The 21,613-nt window shown below is 44.3% G+C and overlaps 1 protein-coding gene across 1 annotated transcript in view; it reads left to right on the forward strand.

The window, feature by feature from the left end:
* LOC119978797 (uncharacterized protein C16orf96) overlaps window positions 1-21,613 on the forward strand; it is a 215,449-nt gene that overhangs the window by 124,751 nt on the left and 69,085 nt on the right. The window contains exons 10-14 of the mRNA XM_038820672.1: window positions 4,631-4,795; window positions 6,843-6,961; window positions 7,461-7,523; window positions 14,102-14,191; window positions 21,179-21,341. Of these exons, the coding sequence (XP_038676600.1) occupies window positions 4,631-4,795; window positions 6,843-6,961; window positions 7,461-7,523; window positions 14,102-14,191; window positions 21,179-21,341 (600 nt within the window). The remainder of the gene's footprint in view (window positions 1-4,630; window positions 4,796-6,842; window positions 6,962-7,460; window positions 7,524-14,101; window positions 14,192-21,178; window positions 21,342-21,613) is intronic.

Genomic DNA, 21,613 nt, shown 5'->3' on the forward strand with positions numbered 1-21,613 from the left:
AATATATAAAGAGAACAGCTGTGGCCCCAACACTGAACCCTGCGGGACACCACTTGTCACCGGTTGCCATTCCGAAAAAGAACCTTTTATCCCAACTCTCTGCCTTCTGTCTGACAGCCAATCGTCAATCCATGTTAGTACCTTGCCTCGAATACCATGGGCCCTTATTTTACTCAGCAGTCTCCCGTGAGGCACCTTGTCAAAGGCCTTTTGGAAGTCAAGATAGATAACATCCATTGGCTCTCCTTGGTCTAACCTATTTGTTATCTCTTCAAAGAACTCTAACAGGTTTGTCAGGCACGACCTCCCCTTACTAAATCCATGCTGACTTGTCCTAATCCGACCCTGCACTTCCAAGAATTTAGAAATCTCATCCTTAGCGATGGATTCTAGAATTTTGCCAACAACCGAGGTTAGGCTAATTGGCCTATAATTTTCCATCTTTTTTCTTGTTCCCTTCTTGAACAGGGGGGTTACAACAGCGATTTTCCAATCCTCTGGGACTTTCCCTGATTCCAGTGACTTTTGAAAGATCATAACTAACGCCTCCACTATTTCTTCAGCTATCTCCTTTAGAACTCTAGGATGTAGCCCACCTGGGCCCGGAGATTTATCAATTTTCAGACCTTTTAGTTTCTCTAGCACCTTCTCCTTTGTGATGGCAACCATATTCAACTCTGCCCCCTGACTTTCCTGAATTGTTGGGATATTACTCATGTCTTCTACTGTGAAGACTGACGCAAAGTACTTATTAAGTTCCTTAGCTATTTCCTTGTCTCCCATCACTAGATTACCAGCGTCATTTTGGAGCGGCCCAATGTCTACTTTTGCCTCCCGTTTGTTTTTAATGTATTTAAAGAAACTTTTACTATCATTCCTAATGTTACTGGCTAGCCTACCTTCATATTTGATCCTCTCCTTCCTTATTTCTCTCTTTGTTATCCTCTGTTTGTTTTTGTAGCCTTCCCAATCTTCTGACTTCCCACTACTCTTTGCCACATTATAGGCTCTCTCTTTTGCCTTGATGCATTCCCTGACTTCCTTTGTCAGCCATGGCTGCCTAATCCTCCCTCTGATAACCTTTTTTTTCTTTGGGATGAACCTCTGCACTGTGTCCTCAATTACTCCCAGAAACTCCTGCCATTGCTGTTCTACTGTCTTTCCCACTAGGCTCTGCTTCCAGTCGATTTTCGTCAGTTCCTCCCTCATGCACCTGTAATTACCTTTATTTAACTGTAAAACCTTTACATCTGATTCTACCTTCCTTCTTTCAAATTGCAGACTGAATTCTACCATATTATGATCACTGCTTCCTAAGTGTTCCCTTACTTTAAGATCTTTTATCAATTCTGGCTCATTACATAACACTAAGTCCAGAATAGCCTGTTCCCTCGTGGGCTCCATCACAAGCTGTTCCAAAAAGCCATCCTGTAAACATTCAATGAATTCCCTTTCTTTGGGTCCACTGGCAACATTATTTACCCAGTCCACCTGCATATTGAAGTCCCCCATGATCACTGTGACCTTGCCTTTCTGACATGCCCTTTCTATTTCGTGGTGCATTTTGTGCCCCTGGTCCTGACCACTGTCAGGAGGCCTGTACATAACTCCCATTATGGTTTTTTTGCCTTTGTGGTTCCTCAACTCTACCCACACAGACTCCACATCGTCTGACCCTATGTCGTTCAGTGCTATTGATTTAATTTCATTTCTAATTAACAAGGCAACCCCGCCCCCTCTACCCACCTCTCTGTCTTTTCGATAGGTTGTAAATCCCTGGATGTTTAACTGCCAGTCCTGAACCCCCTGCAACCACGTCTCTGTGATGCCTACCACATCATACCTGCCAGTCACAATCTGCGCCACAAGCTCATCTACCTTGTTCCGTACACTGCGGGCATTTAAATATAGCACCTTTAATTCCCTATTGACTGTCCCTTTTTGTTTTCTTAGTGTGGTGGACCTTGGTTTACTGAGCCTTTCCAGACACTGTGTCATATTTTGTGAGATGGGGACTATCGTAACCTCTCCTGAGCTCTGTCTTTTCGTGATTTTTTGTAATCCTAAGCAGCTACGCTTCCCACTGATTCCTTCACCTCTTGGTTCCCTGACTTTCCCTTCCCCCCAATCTCTAGTTTAAACTCCTATTGACCACCCTATTTACTCTTTTCGCCAGAACACTGGTCCCAGCTCGGTTCAGATGGAGACCATCCCAACGGTATAGATCCCCCCCTGTCCCAAAACTGATGCCAGTGTCCCATGAAAAGGAACCCCTCTTTCCCACACCACTCTTTCAGCCACGTGTTAACTTCCCTTATTCTTGCCTCCCTATGCCAATTTGCACGTGGCTCGGGCAGTAATCCGGAGATTATGACCCTTGAGGACCTGTTTTTTAATTTGAATCCTAACTCTTTATAATCTCTAAACAGGTCATCTTTCCTAGACTTGCCTAAGTTGTTGGTACCGACATGGACCACAACAACTGGATCCTCTCCCTCCCTCTCCAATATCCTTTCAAGCCGGTCAGAGATGTCCCGCACCCTAGCACCGGGCAGGCAACATACCATGCGGGACCCTCTATCCTGCTCACAAAGGATACTATCTATCCCTCTGATAATAGAATCCCCTACAACTACAACTTGCCTATTTACTTCCTCCCCTTGAATGGCCTGCTGAACCATGGTGCCTTGGTCAGCTGACTCATCCTTCCTGCAGCCCTGTTCGTCATCCACACAGGGAGCAAGTGCCTCGTACCTGTTGGACAGGGTCAAGGGCTGAGGCTCCTGAGTTCCTGACTGCTGGTTCCCTTTACCTGCCTGACTTGCAGTCACACCCTGCTGTCCCTGGCCATTGGCAGGATTTAAACTATTTACTCTGACAGGTGTGACTGCCTCCTGAAACAAAGTGTCCAGGTAAGCCTCCCCCTCCCGGATGTGCCTCAGTGTGTGAAGCTCAGACTCCAGCTCATCAACTCTGAGCCGGAGTTCTTCGAGCAGCCAACACTTACTGCAGATGTGGTCGCTGCAGCTCGCAATGGGATCTGCCAGCTCCCACATCAAGCAGCTTAAGCACATCACCTGACCAGCCATCTCTAATTAATTAATTTGTTTAATTTAAGTTTACGAGTTTTAAATTTGGGGCAGATTGGTTATCAACCAATCAGATCACAGCTTCCCTCTGACGTCACTTTTAAAAAAAAAGTGGAAAACAGGAAGTTACCGTTAGGTCTGTATACTCACCCAGAGACTGCTCCTCCTCCTCTGAACGGCTCCCGAAACTAGGCCTCGCTCCCCGGGTTAAAGTGAGTTTTTATACTCAACCAGAGACTGCTCCTCCTCCTCTGAACGGCTCCCAAAACTAGGCCTCGATCCCCGGGTTATAGTGAGTTTTTATACCCAGAGACTGCTCCTCCTCCTCTGAACGGCTCCCGAAACTAGGCCTCGATCCCCGGGTTAAAGTGAGTTTTTATACTCACCCAGAGACTGCTCCTCCTACTCTGAACGGCTCCCGAAACTAGGCCTCGATCCCCGGGTTAAAGTGAGTTTTTATACTCACCCAGAGACTGCTCCTCCTCCTCTGAACGGCTCCCGAAACTAGGCCTCGATTCCCGGGTTAAAGTGAGTTTTTATACTGACCCAGAGACTGCTCCTCCTCCTCTGAACGGCTCCCGAAACTAGGCCTCGCTCCCCGGGTTAAAGTGAGTTTTTATACTATTTCTTATGTTCTTACATTCTTAATGCTTGCCTTTGCCCCTGTCATTTTGCCCGGAATCCTTCGGCCGTTCGCTGGTGGCGGGATTCTCTGGTCCCGCCGGCAGTGCCCCCCCCCCTGCGGGTTTCCCAGTGACGGGCGGCTTCAATGAGAATTCCCATTGACAGCGGTGAGTGCAGAAAATCCCACCACCAGCAAATGGCAAGGCGCGTCCCATCGCCAGGAAATAGGTGGCTGGGAGGCTGGAGAATCCCGCCCATTATGTGATATTTACTTGTGTGATTTGACGCCTGATGCTCGATCAACGACTCCAGATTGATTGGAGATTGGAGTACAATTGAAGGCTTTATTGGACTAGATGTTTCCCCCAGCAGTGCAAGTACAGAATGCAGCAGCTGGGGAGACACAGACTCTTATACTCCACCTTACTGGGTGGAACCAGCAGGCAGGCTTCACCAATGATCTTGCTGTCTCAGGTACCTCCCACACCAATGGTCTTACAGCCTCAACCTGGGTACCGTAATACCCCTAATACCGACTACCACAACGCCAAACTTTGTTCTGTAGTGCTCCTGTGAAGCATCTTGGAACCTTTTCTTTACTTTAAAGGTGCTACATAAATTGAAGGCATATTTAATATTTAGCATTCCTCTTCAGTTAATAGTTTTAATTATTTATTTTGGTAAAAGAAGCTATATTAATTACCCTACTGGCAGAAAGCTACAGCACTTCTTTCTATGGTACTGGTTAGGATATCATAGCAGATTAAAACCACTGGCTTCAGTTAATTGTCACACCAATACACTATTGCTACTTTATTGTATGTGCCAATTGCCACATAGATCAACTCCAAGGGAAATAAGTTATCATTATTACGGCATATTCCTCAGTGATATTACTTTCTTATTTCTCACCGCAGAAAGCTGACAAGAAAGCATTAGAATCTAAAGTGAGTAGAACACTTCTGGATGCTACAGCGCAGCAACTAAACGCAATGATGCAGGAATTATTGAATAAGGTCTGTGCCCAGGAGAAGGACTGGCAGAAAGTGCTGGAGAAACTTCTTTGCGACATGGACTGCAAGGTAAGAAGATCCAGTATTTTATTGCATATATATTTCGAACAATCAACCTCAGTGGCAACTCTGGAGCCAAAGAAATTGCCATCATGTCTGACCTGCCGGAATATGGATTTATTTTTTTTAAAGAGATCAGTAAAATATTTTTGCTTTCTTCAAACTCAATAATGAATGCAAAAGGACACCTGAAAATATGTAAGCAATCACTGTCTGCAGGTGAATTTCAAGCTTCCTGACCTGTTTTAGATTTTTGAGGTAATAATGGAGATTTGTGTCACTCGGAACTGCCAATTCTTTCTGGTCTTTCATCTCTCTCCGTGCGGTAGTTTTGAAGATCGGAGTTTTTTGTTCTGATTTGTGACTTGCTGCTCGATGTAACCAATCTATTTTCAGAGCCACGGGGGCAATGCCTGCAAGCGATGCCAGGCAGTCATCGTCCTGTAAGATTAACTCTGCATGGCTCATAAACCAATTTATTCTATTTGTTTGGTTATCCATAGGCTCCTGAGCAGTTACACATGTCAAAAGCTGTCAGGCCTGTCACTTATGTGAGCTCAAACATGCTGGAAGAGTATGACAGACTTAAATGTAAACTCGGGAGAATATCAGAGCTGGGACAATTTGTCAGTCTTGAGCCTGTCCCTGAAGGGAAACAAACACTGTCCTGGGATTTTAACTGGGGTAACCCCCCTTAATTGGCATGGGGACAAGTTCTCAGTCCAATTAAGGATAGTGGGTGGGTTCTTGAAGCTGGAGAGTCAATCAGAGGCCCTCTATCTTGAGAGGAGCTGCAGTAGAAGGTGAGCACCTAACATGGAGGTTCTCATTCCCCAATTTAATTGAAACAATAAGCAAAAAGTAAAGCTGAGCCACTATTCTGGCAGTTGACAGGGTGTGGGAGGAGGTGAAAGCCCTCGGCAGGGTGATATTTGGTTGTACAACCACCATCCAGGCAGGCGAGGAGGGTGTGGGTGCCTGCTGGAACGCTGCCCTTCCCAGTGTGTTACTGAGTCCCTGCAGTTAAAATGCCCCCATCCCAGTACCTGCAATTGCCTGTCACATCAGGGAACTGGAGCCCAACGAGAAAATCCCAGTCAGCCTCCTTTTAATGCCCTCATCGGGGCTCTTAATGAGCCAGTATCCAATCTTTTCAGAGCAACGGGGCAATGCCTGGAAGTCATTGTCCTGTAAGACTTTACTCTGCGTGCCTCACAAACCAATATATTCTATTTTTTTGGTTATCCACATGCGCCTGAGCAGCCCTAAATGTCGGAATCTGTAAGGCTTATTGCTGTGTGAGCCCTACAGGGCCTCGTACCCACCTTGGCCAAATGGACTGTGTCTAGAAACCAGCATGCCGGTATTTTCAGGCCCCGTTCACCTCTGTGCCTGACCCTGGCAGGGTTGGAAAATACTGCCTTTGTGTTTCCTGTAAGAAGTCTTACAACACCAGGTTAAAGTCCAACAGGTTTGGTGTTGTAAGACTTCTTACTGTGCTCACCCCAGTCCAACGCTGGCATCTCCACATCATTTGTGTTTCCTCTTCACCTATATTTCTGCATTCCATTTCCCCAACTCCGGTTTATTCGCTAGTATTTCAGTTCACCCCAGGTGTATCATTTTTCATTGTTTATTCTATATTTGTTTCCTTTCCTGTTTATGACTGTATAAAAATTTTCTCAGCATCTTCAAAGCTGTTGCTCACTCCTTGACCTTCCATTTAATGGACATGTCAAAGAACCTGAGAAGGATTTCACATTTTTATTTGTATCTTGGTAATGAATTTTTTTTTTGTTATGGGTCAGATAATAATCGGATGAGAAGCCAGAGAGAAAAGCAGCATAGAGAGCAAAAAATGAAAATGGTCAATGAAGACATTTGTAAAAGATAATGGTGATAAGGAAATATCAAATTTAATATGCTACACATTGAAATTAAGTGCACGCCTGTTCAGTGGACCCGCTGTGCTATATTCTCTGGATGTACATTTAATGGGTGATTAATCTGACAAAATTCGGACTACATGAAATCCAAATTAATTCTCTTTTAACAGCTGGACCGATTGGAGCTGGACCCATTAAAGAAACAATTGGAAGACAGGTGGAAACAGCTGAAAAAGCAGTTGAGGAATGGCCCGAATATTGATGCAGATTCTGCTGCTGGATTCAGGAAGTGAGTGAATTGAATGTAGGTTCAAATAAAACATAGAAAAAGATCATTTTCTGCAGATAGAAATGACTAGGAGTAAGAACTTCCCCAGATGTTCCCTGAGCTGCTATTGCCACATATTCGGAAGAATTCCAAAGGTTCACCACCTCTTCAGTGAAGACAATCCTCATCATCTGAGTCCTAACTGGCCTTGCCCCTCATTCTGAGACTGTGTCCCCTGGTTCTAGACTCACCAGCCAGAGGAACCTTCCTTCCTGAACCTATCCTGTCCAGCCCCTTAAGAATTATGTAAGTTTCTCATTCATTCACAAATATGTATCAAGTTGGTCACTTAAAAAATTAAATGTTTAAGAATAAAACCTTTTGAAATCAAAACACCGCAAAACATAACAATATGAACTGAAAGGTTGTATTAAAAATAGTGCAGATAAATGATATTGATATTACCTTGATGAAATTTGACACAGTTAACCTGTCTAACTGTTATATCATCCAATTCTAGACAGTTACTCGAGCGATTCAAGTGCATTTCCTGTGCAAAATCTACAAGGGTTTTAGCAGGGCCGTAAGTAAATATATTTTAATAAGGTGCTTTGATATAGTTTGATGTTGGGTTTTAAAAGTTTGAGCTGATTTGGGTATCAGAAAACGTTGACTATTGTGATCTATTGCTAACTACTGTCTTGCATTTTATTGCTTGGTGATTTAGAGGGGCAATTAAGGTGCGGTGTAAATCTCTCTGTTTGTCCTCAGCTTTATGGCATGGATTCCTTTCAGGCAGAAGCATCTCCCAGTTCACAATTCTTTGGTTTATCACGGAGGGTCCCTGAGATTCACTGCATCCAGTGAAACACTGTCACCCCCTCTTCAAAAGCAAAACACTGTGCATGTTGCAAATCTGAAGTGAAAACAGGAAATGCTGGGAAATTCTGAGCAGATGTGGCAGCATCTGTGGAGAGAGAAACAACAATTGGTTCAGATCGAGGAACTTGCAGCATCAAGTACATAATGTAGAGGAGGAGTCGACAGGTCCGATGTGCCTACATTCTGCCCTCTAAGTCAGCGCTCCCATTCCCCACTTACTGTCCCATAATCCTTCCCACTCTTGCTACAACCACCATCCGGTTACCCTACTTCACACAAAACATATTCTTCTTGCTGTCCCTTCTCCATAGAGTCAAATACTGACAGCATCTCCAGACCAACAAACCTAATTGTTACAAACCGTTTACAGACCGTTCACCCCAGCAGCTCGGTGTTTCATGCCCGACGTGAGCGTCCTTCCATCCATCTTAATCTCACCCCTTCGACCTTTTCACCCAGCTTCACCTTGTGCTGTTCACGTCAACTACTCCATGTTGAAGCCAGTTTCAATTCCATTGCTAAAGCTACTTCTCATTTCCCTAATGGATTTATTAATGACTCTGCATATTATTCTTCAGTTTTATCAGAGTTTTCCTGATGGCTCAAAGGTTGAGTCAGTCACTCCAACTGGACCAAGGTTCTGACACCAGAATTTTCTACTCCTCCTGTCGGATGTTTCACGGTGGAGGGGGCAGCCCACCATTGCCAGCAGCATGATCTTATGGTCCCACTGTTGTCAACGGGGTTTTCCCATTGTATGGACCACCCCCCGAACCTGTCGCCAAGAGCGGGGTTTCACTGTCAGTGAGACCGTAAGATCCCGCCGACAGGAATGGCCGGAAAATTCCGGCCAATGTAACCAACAACCCAGCCATTGCATAAGCACTAGTTGATCTCCATGTGTTCATGTCTTCATATTTATCACCAAGCAACTGAAAGCCAAGCAAAATATTGATACACCTGGGAACTGTTGCAAAATGAATTTTATCCGAGCTGATTTTTAAAAATTCATGGCACATTTTCACAGACGTTTCCAGAGACGTAATGATTACAAAGCTTTTCTTTTCCATTTCCTACCACTCCTACAATGCACCACCTCTTGTGGTTTAAGCAGAAGTAGAGAAAGGCTGCTCTGATCACGGCTCTGATCACTGAGATACTCTTGGCCGATATCCTCTGGATTTTGGGGCCCTACCAAAGACTGTTCCACTTGCAACTGTGCAGCCTCTACTTGGAACAGATCAGTGACACCTTGTTAGCCCACAACTGAGGTCCCTGCCATCCTGTCTAAGGCAGCGGAAATGTTTACATCCATCATTAACATAAACATAGACTGATATGATAGCCACAACCGAAGTTACACATAGGAGGTTAGCCTGAGCACGGAAGATACCCTTTCAATGCCCAATAACGTCAATTCACGAATGCTTGAGTTGGCCTCTTCCATCCTCTGTGCTGTTGTGGACAGTGCATGCTAGGACTGCTAGTATCTCCCAGATTTACTGCTATCCCTCTATTATTCTTCTATTCATTGATAATTTCTGGGCTTCAGCATTTATATTTCACTGAGCTAAGCTTGAAGTGGATGGTGTTGCCAATCAGCACCGGAGTCATCAATAGCGTTGCTCTTTTTTTTAAAATTTAGAGTACCCAATTCATTTTTTCAAATTAAGGGGCAATTTAGCGTGGCCAATCCACCTACCTTGCACATCTTTGGGTTGTGGGGGTGAAACCCACGGAAACACAGGGAGAATGTGCAAACTCCACACGGACAGTGACCCAGAGCCAAGATCAAACCTGGGACCTCGGCGCTGTGAGGCTGCAGGGCTAACCCACTGCACCACCGTGCTGCCCAAAGTTGCTCTTTTTAATGAGTGGAATACTGTCCCACCAATCGGCACCAATAATGTTGCCAAATTAATTAGATATGGCAGTTATTAATGATAATATTTTTTTCAGAGTCGCCGGGTATCAAATGATACCACCACAAGGCTTTACCGGTTATCGATCAAAGACCAAACAACCAGTTAGTCAGTTCAAGTTCAAAGATGGTTTATTTACACACAAGGATGACTTCGACATGCAACATAAAACACTACAAGTTAAACTACACCTAACAACTACAATAACCTGTACTTAACTTCAGGGCAACCGGCTCTTTGCAGATGAACAAGGCCTTTGTTCGGATCTTGCGTGGCTGGGTAGAAGAAGTGGCTTAGTTTCTGCTGGGTTCACCTGTCTGGTAGCGATCGTTGGTCTTGAACTTGTCTTCTGGTCGTAATGCTACACTTGGTTTCAGGCTGAGGCCAAGAGAGACCGAACACATGGCTGTGTCTCTTTTTATCCCTCTGGGATTTTGCGCTCTTTGGGGTGGTCCTTAGCTTAGGACCCAATAATTCAACAGGCTTCGATCACTGCCTTCGATTCTGGCCAATAAAGGGCAGGTGCCTTGATGGCTGGTCGTGTCCTGAGCGGTCATTGACCTTGGCTGTTTGGGCTTTCTTAGCAAAGTGAGTGGCGCCGATTAGTCTGCATTTGTATCAGTTACCTGAGTACAATCCTTTTGTTCTGGAGAAATGGGCCATCAGAATACAAACGAGCTGGGATTTCGATCGTGTCTAGCTATCTGGGTTGCAAATACACACACAAGCTCTGAGTGTGTCTGAGTCATAATTCCCATGGTCCTTTGCAGGTGGCCATCTGAGATGGCTACAATGGCACCATCCAACATGGTCTCTCCCCAGTTTTACATGACCACTCTTTGTTCCTGCTCATTAATGAACTGTGATTTACCAGGTGAAAACGTGATGGTCTGTAAGAACCCACTGTGCTGCTAATGCCTGGGTGACATGTGCCCTATAAATGGGTGCGCCCTCAGAAGGAATCAGTCGCTCTGAGGAATTGTCATCCAGCAGGCCATGAGCTGCTATTTGATATTCCCAATTTTAATTGCTCCACTGTGGTCACCATGGCTTCAGTGTGAATCACAATGGTAAATATACCAGAGTCCCATCCTTGATCAAAGATTTGGAATTGGAATCTCTACAGCAAAGGTGATAGAAAAATAGACTGGCCATGTTGTATTAAAGATGGACTGGACTGGTGAGAATTGACAGAAACATGTACCTGGTGCCCTTCGCCAATGACACATAAACTACAAAGATCATTTGTTTCCAAGGTAGTGCATCAATGAACTTCATTCCCAAGAACAATCCCACAGAGGAACAATCTGTCAAAAGAAATAGTTGCAGTCCCACCAGTCTTCAAGATCCATCTTTACGTTAATTATTTCAAGTTTTCATTATCAGGGCGACCATCTCAGCAGTTTGTACCTGTTTTTTAGCCTGTGTTGCCCATAGAAAGGTTTATGGAATTTGGATGTATCCTGTGACGCTGAAGCAACTAACTCAGAAACAAAAGCTGTAGGTCCCAGGTCCTGGAATCCCCTTCCTAAACCTTTCTGTCTCTTTAACACACTTTCAACAACTACAAGTTGTATTGATATAATGCCTTTAATGTGACAAAATATGCCACAGTGCTTATAGGGGCATTATGAAAAAACATTCAACACCATGCTACAGATGGTCAAACGCTTGGTCACAGAGGTAGGGTATTTAGGAGTTTTTTTTATCCTTTCTTGGGCTGTGGGTGTCTTTAGTTGGGCCAGCATTTTTATTGTCCATCCCTAATTGCCCTTGAGAAGGTAGTGGTGAGATGTCTTCTTGAAACTGCAGCCCATGTCCGAATGAAATGAAACATACAGAATTGGAGAAAAAATATAAGGATTTAGGTGCTGTGATGGAAGTATAACTTGTTATATATTGCATTTTATATCTGTTGTAGTAAGGTTTTTAATAGCCTGGGTCAAGATATACATATGTTGCAGTGATATTATTAATGAACCTAGGTTAATGTATCCAAATGGTGCCTGCGCTAAAGCTGTAATTCATGATTAATTCCAACCACTTACTTAGTTACAGATAAAGGGTAATGAAATAGTGTTTTGATTGCTTGAGATTCCCTGGAATGTAGTTGATTTATGGGGGGGGGGGGGGGATATTTTGTCCCAGCTAAGTAGATTATGGAATTTAGTGGGATACAGATGATGTAATTAACGGCAGGAGCCAGGTCTCCTTTTTCAGTTTGATATATGATTTTAAGGTGAATAGCAGTTTTGCCAAATGCTTCTATGTTCAGCAAAAGTGTGCTGGATCTGATCCTGAAAAGATCTCTCTCTCCAAAGGTCTCCAGAAGCAAGTAATCTGTTTGTTAACTTTATTTATAAGTGGCATTTGAACTGTATTGGATTGCTTAATTGGATTTATAGCAGCAGGTATAGAGAGTAAGTTCAAGTTTTTCTTTTTGTTCAAAAACTTTTAAACTGAAAATAAAGCCTTTTACTTGATGTTAATGTGATAATTCTGTCTTCAAATTAAAGTTTGTTTGAACATAAAAGATTCCTATTGGTCAGAGTCATCACTCCTTCCTCATAAGTTCATTAGTTTAAAAAAATTATTGGGGTTCTTATCCATGATCCTAACAGATGTTGGGGGTCTTGTCCATCCTAACACTGCACGGAGGAGTTGAGATGCAGACTAGCATAGTAGCAGGGTGAAACAGTTACTTTGTTAAGCATAGTGGAGGTTAACAGTCCAGGGACCCAGATCATAGTTGTGCCTTGTTGCAAAGTAGGGCTCTCTCAGAGAATCAAGCTTTTGTGAGGACACAAAAGCAGAAGTCTGTCTGTGACAGACACCATAATGCTACTCTAAACAAGAAGAAAGGATCCCAAAAGAAAGATGCTGGGCGGGATTCTCCGTTTAGCCGGCGCCCGGGGTTTCCCGACGGCATGGGGCTGCCACACAATGGGAAACCCCATTGACCAGCTGGTGTAATGGAAAATCCCACCAGCAGGTTGGTGCAGAAATGTGGCGCGGCGGGGTGGGGGGGGGGGGGGGGGGGGGGGGGGAATCCAGCCACCTGTGTGGTAATTATTTTGTGGATTTGGCTCATAATGTTAAAACCTATCGGGATATTGTTTTGGGGAATGTGTATTCTCAGATCTTGGGAATAAAGATTAATAAACATTTTATTCAAATAATTTACAACAAGACTGATCCCTTAGGGCTTCATCTCTTTTCTCACATTTTTTTCCAAGTCACAAAAATAAATGGTTAAGAACTGGTGTTCCACGTTTCCTTTCTGGGGTTTGGGATGCCATTGCATTGAACATCAGTGGACTTATTTTTAAAATGGTGCCGGTCCACCCACATTGCCACTGGGGAGGAAGTTCCAGAAAGAGTGAAGCAACGGCGAGATAGTCAGGATGGTGAGTGACTCTGAGGAAACCTGCAGATGATGGTGTTCCCCATGTGTCTACTGCCCTTGTCCTTCTCGAAGATAAAGGTGAGGTAATGGGTTTGGGAAGTGCTGTTGAAGGAGCCGTGGTTAGTTCCATAGGTGGATGTCTCAAAAGCAGAAAATTCTTCTGTTCAGGCAATCCTCTTTGACCAAACCTTTTTTATCATCTGGCTAATATCTCCTTACATGATTTGGTGTCAACTTTTCATTGATAATGCTTCTGTGAAGAATTTGTATTTATCCATTGCCTTTAATGTAAAAGGTTTGCGCTCTGACTGAATTTCTAATTTTTCCTCTCCAATAATTTCATCCCAGTTTGTCCAACTGAATCTGTAAAAAGTGAGTCCTCCATGTCTATAATCCTTTAATTTACCTTCTGACTATCAAAGCTATGTAGCCCTGAGCATCCATTTCAATACCACAACACGACAATGTCATTACACCAATTAGTTTAAGGGGCATACACTTGTATGTTAGCAGAATAATACATTATATTTATCTGGTAAAGTGCTTCTGATAAGGTAACACTTCATCTGACTTGCATTCAGTAGGCCTACGAGAGATTAACTAATGCGTTTTAAATATGCTGATGACTTGCAGTAAGTCTTGGTGAAACGGGCAGCAGTTTTCCATCATTAGCAATCGTTGCTTTCAATCAAATGTATTCTGTGTTTTATCACAATTTATTTACTTCTATGATAGAAGTAGCTTGAAATGCCAAAATAAATTACTGTCAGGAATCTGACATCAAATAGTGCTTTTCCTAACCTCAGAACATCCAAAATCATAGGGAATTATGTAATTGAAGTATAGATCCTGTAATGAGAAAGGGAATGGAGTATACTTGATGTACTTTGATACTGTAAAATAATGCTGTACTTATAAAGAACTAAACGTTATCAAATCTTTGCCTTTCAGACAGCTTATCACCATAGCTGCCTCAGCTCTACATTCAAGAGCTCGCCCAACCACTGCACCTGAATTGGACTCTCTAAAACAACAAAGGAGGTAAGAATAGATTATGTAATTCCTGAAAAGGGACAAGGTTTATATTGCATTACAACAGGTTCTATTCAGTCGCTTGGTAGCATAGAACTGGAATATTGCCGAAAAAAAAGAGAGAGGCTGCCAAAGGTTTCATCTTGCACTCATCAAGACAAAGGCAAGGAGTGCCAAATTTCAAACAATCAGACAATTTATACTACGGGGGAAAAGGGTGCTGATTGGTTGGCAAGTATTGACGAGTATTGCCATGCAGAAATAATGGAATATCGGTTCCCCATGCATCTAAATAATTCAAAAAAGGCACAAGGCTCGGGCATATTCCGTTTTTTTGCAGAGAACACATCCCTGTATATGCATGTCTGTTGCTTCTGGCAAATGTAAATGATCCATGTTACGAGCTCTACTAATGATCTTAAATTGGCTCTAGGTGTCACCATTAGCACACTCATGATTGTTTAGCCATTGCTGCCCATCTGCAAAATCGAACTCTGAGGTCTGCTGGATCCCAGGTCCCAGCTGGGTCCCTGCGTGATGCTGAGCCTCTGGTACAGGGTTACCGGGAGCTGATGGAGACGATTGGGAGCAGCCGGGACATTCAGAGGGAGATGTCAGCGACACTCTGGCAGGTCCATAGCCGTTTGGAGGAGTCCCAGAGGTGTCCTTGGCAATGCATGGCACCGAGGCCAACACTGCTGGGGTGGCGACCACAGTGGAGAGGCTGGTGCACAACGTCGGCACGATGAGTGAAGGTGTCCAAGGCACGGTGCAGTCGGGTAAAGGCCAAGGCTAAGGACCTCGGCAGAATGTCTGCCTCACTGGGAGATATTACCCAGTACCAGGCTGACCTTGATGAGGTGTTGCGGGATGTGTCCCGCTCTTAAGATGGGAATGACCAAGGCACTGTGGAGCTTGTCCCAGACTCAGGTGGGCATTGCCGAGGTGCTGCAGAACATGGCCCAATCACTGAGAGGCCGTCTACACGATGGTGCAGGGCTGGCAGAGCCAGGTGATCCAGGGACAGCCGTGGCTCAAACCAGCTGCCCCTCTGTCCCGAGGTGTACCCCAGGGCCCTTTGGGCATGGAGCGGGAGGAGAGGGCGCTGGGTGCCAAACCAGACCCATCCCATGCAGTGGAGATGGTGGCCACCAGTTCCCCTGAGGTCCACCCCTCTGATGAGGCCACATCTCAAAGTTAGCACACGGGACAGGGCATGGCTGTGCATGTGCCATCGACAAGTGTTCAGGGGACTCTCTGGTCCCAGAGCCCCCAGAGGACATTGACCAGGAGCATCGAAGGCCACGGGATGTGGTAAGTAGCTGGCTGCCTCCACCTCCTAATTGCATCCTGGGGACACACCTAAGCGTAGCGGTAGAGCAAGGAAGGTTAAACACATTGAGGATCACTGAGGGCACCAGGGGAGGGACGCCTCTGTCACTTTCTTTCGCAAATGCGACCCAACCTCTGAACCCTTGGCCCATCTCTCCACGCACCCCCCCCCCCCCCCCCCCCCCCCCCCCACCCCATCCTTGCCGTAGCATTCGCCAACCCTCTGGCCGTGGACGTGTCGCTGGAGCTGTGATCCATACCCTGGGTGTTCGGATGTTGGCAGCTGCATGTGTGGTCTTGCCTCCCTCAGTGTTCAAGCAGTATGCATGCATCAAGGTGTGTTTGGGATGCTAGGCAATGACTCCCACATGCTACATGGACCTTCCACCCACGGGAATCCACTTGGGTTGTGTGAAGTGCTCACTTAACCACGATTGCTAATTCCCTATTAGCGATAGTCTTCAGCCGCATGGCCAGAGGCCTCGACAGTCATGGGGGTTATGGGTGGTCAGTGGGACAGACGGGCAGGGGCTCGGGTTGCTCCCAGAATAGGTACATACGATCCATGTTACCCCCTTCTGGGGGAAACCATGATCCCTCATCATGTGACTTCCACAAGTTCAAAGTCCTTTTTCCAAACAAAGGGTGGTGTGTGTTGATTCCAATTATCCTGTGTTGTAATTTGAGACCTGAGATTCACCTAGTCTGGCTTGGATGAGGGAAGCCAGCATATTACAATGGAAGGGTGATAGGATCCACTTTCATAAGATGTAAGAGCTGAAATAAGCCATTCAGCCCATTGAGTCTGCTCTGCCATTCATTGAGATCATGACTGATCTGACATGATAATCCTCAACTCGACTCCCCCCGCCCCCCCATCCCCATAACCCTTGATTCCCTTACTGACTAAAAATCTCTCTATCTCAGCCTTAAACATAACTTTGACCCAGCCTCTACAGCACTATGCACTAAAGAATTCCACAGATTCACTACCTTCTGGGAGAAGAAATTCTTCCTCATCTCTGTTTTACGTAGATGGGCTCTTACTTTGAGATTATGCCATCTAGTCCTAGACTCTCCCACAAGAGGAAACATCCTCACAGCATCATCTACCCTGTGAGCATCCTCAAGCATGACTCACTAAGGTCACCTCTCATTCTTCTAAACTCCAATGAGTACAGGCCTAACCTACTCAACCTCTTCTCGTAAGAAAATCCATCCGTACCCGGCATCAACCTGCTGAACCTTCTCTGGATTGCCTCCAATGTCGGTATATCTTTCTTTAGATCAGGGGATTAAAAATGTTCTCTGTATTCCAGGTGTGATCTAACTAGTGTCTTTCATAGTTTTAGCAAGACTTCCCTATTTTTATACTCCATTCCCTTTGAAATAAAGGCCAGCTTTCCATTTGTCTTCCCAATTACTTGCTGAACTTGCAAGGTAGATTTTTGTGATGTGTGCTCGTGGACCTCCAAATTCCTCTGATGCAGCTTTCTGCATTTCTCCATTTAAATAATATTCAGCGCCTTTATTCTTCCTACCAAAGTGTGTAACTTCATATTTTTCTACATTATGTTCTATCTGCCAGATTTTTTGCTCACACACCAAACCTGTAGACACTTTGTCTCATCCTCACCACTTGCCTTCCCATCTATTTTTGTGTCATCCTCAAACTTGGCAATAGTACATTCACTTCCCTCATCCGAGTCATTAATATATATTGCAAATAATTGTGACTCTAACACTGACACCTGTGGTTCTCCACTAGTTACAGGTTGCCATCCTGAAAATGTCCCTCTAGTCCAAACTCTCTGTCTTTCTCTCAGTTAGCCAATCCTCTATGTATACTAATATACTACCCTCAACACCATGGGCTTTTATCTTATGGAGTAGCCTTTTGTGCGGTACCGTATCTTACACTTATCATGGCTTTTGATGTTTCCTTTTGTCCAAGGTGAAACATAAAGAGGCAGGCTGGCTGGAATGCTGTAGTTCTTTTGATGGCCATCCATCCTTAAACAAAGGGTTGTGTGAATTCTCCAGCTGACTGTGAATGTCTTTACTTAATTAGGTACTCGCTTGAGACTCAACTGTCTGAAGCTCAAAATGTCAAAGGTCACATGATTTGCAGCTGTCATTTTAGTCTGTTTCTGTCCAATTTTTAAAAGTATTTACTGAAAAGTCCATAATATACTAGGACAACAGTGAGGAGAACCATTTTTTGAAAGACAAAGGAATGGAGAGAATTGGGAAAGACCAAGATCCAGCCAGTCCTCATGTTGGACATACACAGACTGGGATAATTTTGACTTTGGGTGATAATTGAAATGGGCAACATTGGTTCAGAAACTTATTGTAAACTTTTGATTCAAATCACTGTGATTGAATCAATATTGAATACTTTACACTATTCCTCATATAAGGTTGACTATCAATGACTTTTCAATAATAAATAAATAATCTCCATACTGAGGTGGTGATAGAGGAAAATAAATGCCTTGTTCCTTAGAACATAGAACCATAAGACATAGGAGTGGAAGTAAGGCCATTCGGCCCATCGAGTCCACTCCGCCATTCAATCATGGCTGATGGGCATTTCAACTCCACCTACCAGCATTCTCCCCGTAGCCCTTAATTCCTCGCGACATCAAAAATTTATCTATCTCTGCCTTGAAGCCATTTAGCGTCCAGGCCTCCACTGCACTCCGCTGCAATGAATTCCACACGCCCACCACTCTCTGGCTGAAGAAATGTCTCCGCATTTCTGTTCTGAATTTACCCCCTCTAATTCTAAGGCTGTGCCCACGGGTCCTCGTCTCCTCGCCTAACGGAAACAGTTTCTTTGCGTCCACCCTTTCTAAGCCATGTATTATCTTGTAAGTTTCTATTAGATCTCCCCTTAACCTTCTAAACTCCAATGAATACAATCTCAGGATCCTCAGCCGTTCATCATATGTTAGACCCGCCATTCCAGGGATCATCCGTGTGAATCTCCACTGGACACGCTCCAGTGCCAGTATGTCCTTCCTGAGATGTGGGGCCCAAAACTGGACACAGTACTCCAAATGGGGCCTAACCAGAGCCTTATAAAGGCTCAGTAGCACATCGCTGCTTTTATATTCCAACCCTCTTGAGATAAATGACAACATTGCATTCGCTTTCTTAATCACAGATTCAACCTGCATGTTTACCTTTAGGGAATCCTCGACTAGCACTTTGTACTTTGGCTTTATGAATTTTCTCACCGTTTAGAAAGTAGTCTATGCTTGGATTCTTTTTTCCAAAGTGCAAGACCTCACATTTTCTCACGTTGAATTGCATCAACCATTTCCTGCACCACTCTCCCAAACTGTCTAGATCCTTCTGCAGCCTCCCCACTTCCTCAGCACTACCTGCCTGACCACCTAACTTTGTATCATCGGCAAACTTCGCTAGAATGCCCCCAGTCCCTTCATCCAGATCATTAATATATATGGTGAACAGCTGCGGCCCCAACACTGAACCCTGTGGGACACCGCTGGTCACCGGCTGCCATTCCGAAAAAGAACCTTTTATCCCAACTCTCTGCCTTCTGTCAGACAGCCAATCCTCAACCCATGCCAGCAGCTTACCTCGAACACCATGGGCCCTAGAACAGTACAGCACAGAACAGGCCCTTCGGCCCTCAATGTTGTGCCGAGCAATGATCACCCTACTCAAACCCACAAATCCACCCTATACCCATAACCTAAAAACCCCCCCTTAACCTTACTTTTTTTTTAGGACACTACGGGCAATTTAGCATGGCCAATCCACCTAACCCGCACATCTTTGGACTATGGGAGGAAACCGGAGCACCCGGAGGAAACCCACACACACACGGGGAGGACGTGCAGACTCCGCACAGACAGTGACCCAGCCGGGAATCGAACCTGGGACCCTGGAGCTGTGAAGCATTAATGCTAACCACCATGCTACCGTGCTGCCTTCAATATAGAGTATTGATTTTCCTTTAGTATTTGAGGTACAACATTTAATTCCAGTCTGCTTGGAACACTACCATCAGCAACATAGAAAACACAAAGGTTGCCAGATAGTATAGTAGTAAATGGGCGTGATGCAACAACATAGGGTGTTGTTTATATTGTCCATAGAACATTTATGGTAATGAAGATCTTTTCTTCAGGAGAAACCATTCCACTCCAGTAAGACGTCAAAACAGATTAAACCAAAGGTCACCAACCTCATTTTTTAAAAATTTGGCCGACCTGTCTCCTGGGAGGGGCAATCAGAAACCCCCAACCCCCATTCTCCACCCCCCTCCCTCCCATCCCATGCTGCTCCATTAAGCTGGAGATGAGCAGGTTGGAGGCAAGTTTGAGATTTTCTCTCGCGTCTCAGTAACCTGACCCCACCTGTTTTTTTTTTAAGAAGTAAATTCAACCCGGAGTATCAGAAGAAAATAAGAATAAATATGCAGGAAGTGCTGAGATTGATGCCCAGCCCAAGTAAAAGAGAGAGGAACGAGTTCCAGAACCAGAACCAGTTAGGGGCAGCACGGTAGCACAGTAGTTAGCACAGTTGCTTCACAGCGCCAGGGCCCCAGGTTCGAATCCCGGCTTGGGTCACTGTCTTTGCGGAGTCTGCACGTTCTCCCCGAGTCTGTGTGGGTTTCCTCCAGGTACTCCGGTTTCCTCCCACAGTCCAAAGGTGTGCGGGTTAGGTGGATGAGTCACGCTAAAATTGCCCCATAGTGTCCAAAAGTTAGGTGGGGTTGCTGGGTTACGGGGATAGGGTGACGGTGTGGCCATTGGTAGGGTGCTCGTTCAGGGGCCAGTGTAGACTTGATGGGCTGAATGGCCTCCTTCTACACTGTAAATTCAATGAAAAATTCTATGATTCCCACACAAACATTTAGTGTGAAATACTGCAAAATTCTGAAATAAACAGAAAATGCTGGAAATACTCAGCAGGTCTGGCTGGCTGTGCAGAGAAAGAAGCAAAGTTAACATTTCAGCTTTGTGATCCTTTGTCAGAACGGATAAGGAGCCGCCGCCCTGTAACATAACTTCCAATATGACACCTTGCAAGCTTTTGAAATATTTTGAGATTTGTTTAATTTTAGGCTTACTTTATTGAGAGTTTTAAGTCTTTATGAGAAGGAAGTTACAATGATGAACCTCATATTGAACCCCATTCGTGGGACATCATTTGAGAGCATGCAATCCGAAGGTCACCAAACTACTATTACAACTAATATAATAGTAATGTGCAACTTAGTGAATTGTTTATTGCATTATAGTGTTAACACTGAGCATCACGTTGCATTATTGATTTGTTTGATGTCTCAATGATAAGATCTTGAGACTTGTATATATAAATATGAACTATTTAAGCTAATATTTAACTATATACAGATCCCAAATATTTTGTTCAGCATGGTGCTGTTGTCTCCACGTAGGCTGCTTCCAGAATGTTTCATGAGTCGATTACCATGTGGCTCTATACATTATACCATGGGTGGTACTATTGTCCAGTTATGTATTAACCCTTGCTTTGCTGGGCACCTTTATATTACAATGGCATGCAGGCAGAAACGACATTGTCAGCGTCTTAAATGTTGATATCCTAAATACATCACATTGAACATTTTTAATGACTAATTGCTGCTTCTTTTTCTTTTAGTGGTCCTTACAATGAATACTATGAAAATCATATGGCCAGGAATGCTAATCGGCCATGTGGCGGTGTTCACACTGTAACAGGACCAGTTGGCAGACGCAATAACCGGAATCTGAACCTTCAAACAGTGTATCAGTATGGTGATCCCAATCCAATGTACAGACGGGTAAATACTCTTTGCATTAACAATTTCACTTTGCTTGTCAAAGCACATATAAAATATGGTGTCCTTATTTTATAACAGAATTGTGTCTATATTATTTTAAAGATTATTATTAAAGGTGCTTTTGTGGCTTCATTTAAAATTTTCCTTCAAGTTGTGATCAGATCCACCACTTAAGCTTCTAAATTGCAGGAATGACAACCATATTTCTCTTTGTGTAATCGCTCTTTGTCATTTAACCCTTGGAATCTCGGGGGTAATTTTTTCGGGTTCCG

Source organism: Scyliorhinus canicula, chromosome 15 (genome assembly GCF_902713615.1).
Source record: "Scyliorhinus canicula chromosome 15, sScyCan1.1, whole genome shotgun sequence".
NCBI classification, from domain to species: domain Eukaryota; kingdom Metazoa; phylum Chordata; class Chondrichthyes; order Carcharhiniformes; family Scyliorhinidae; genus Scyliorhinus; species Scyliorhinus canicula.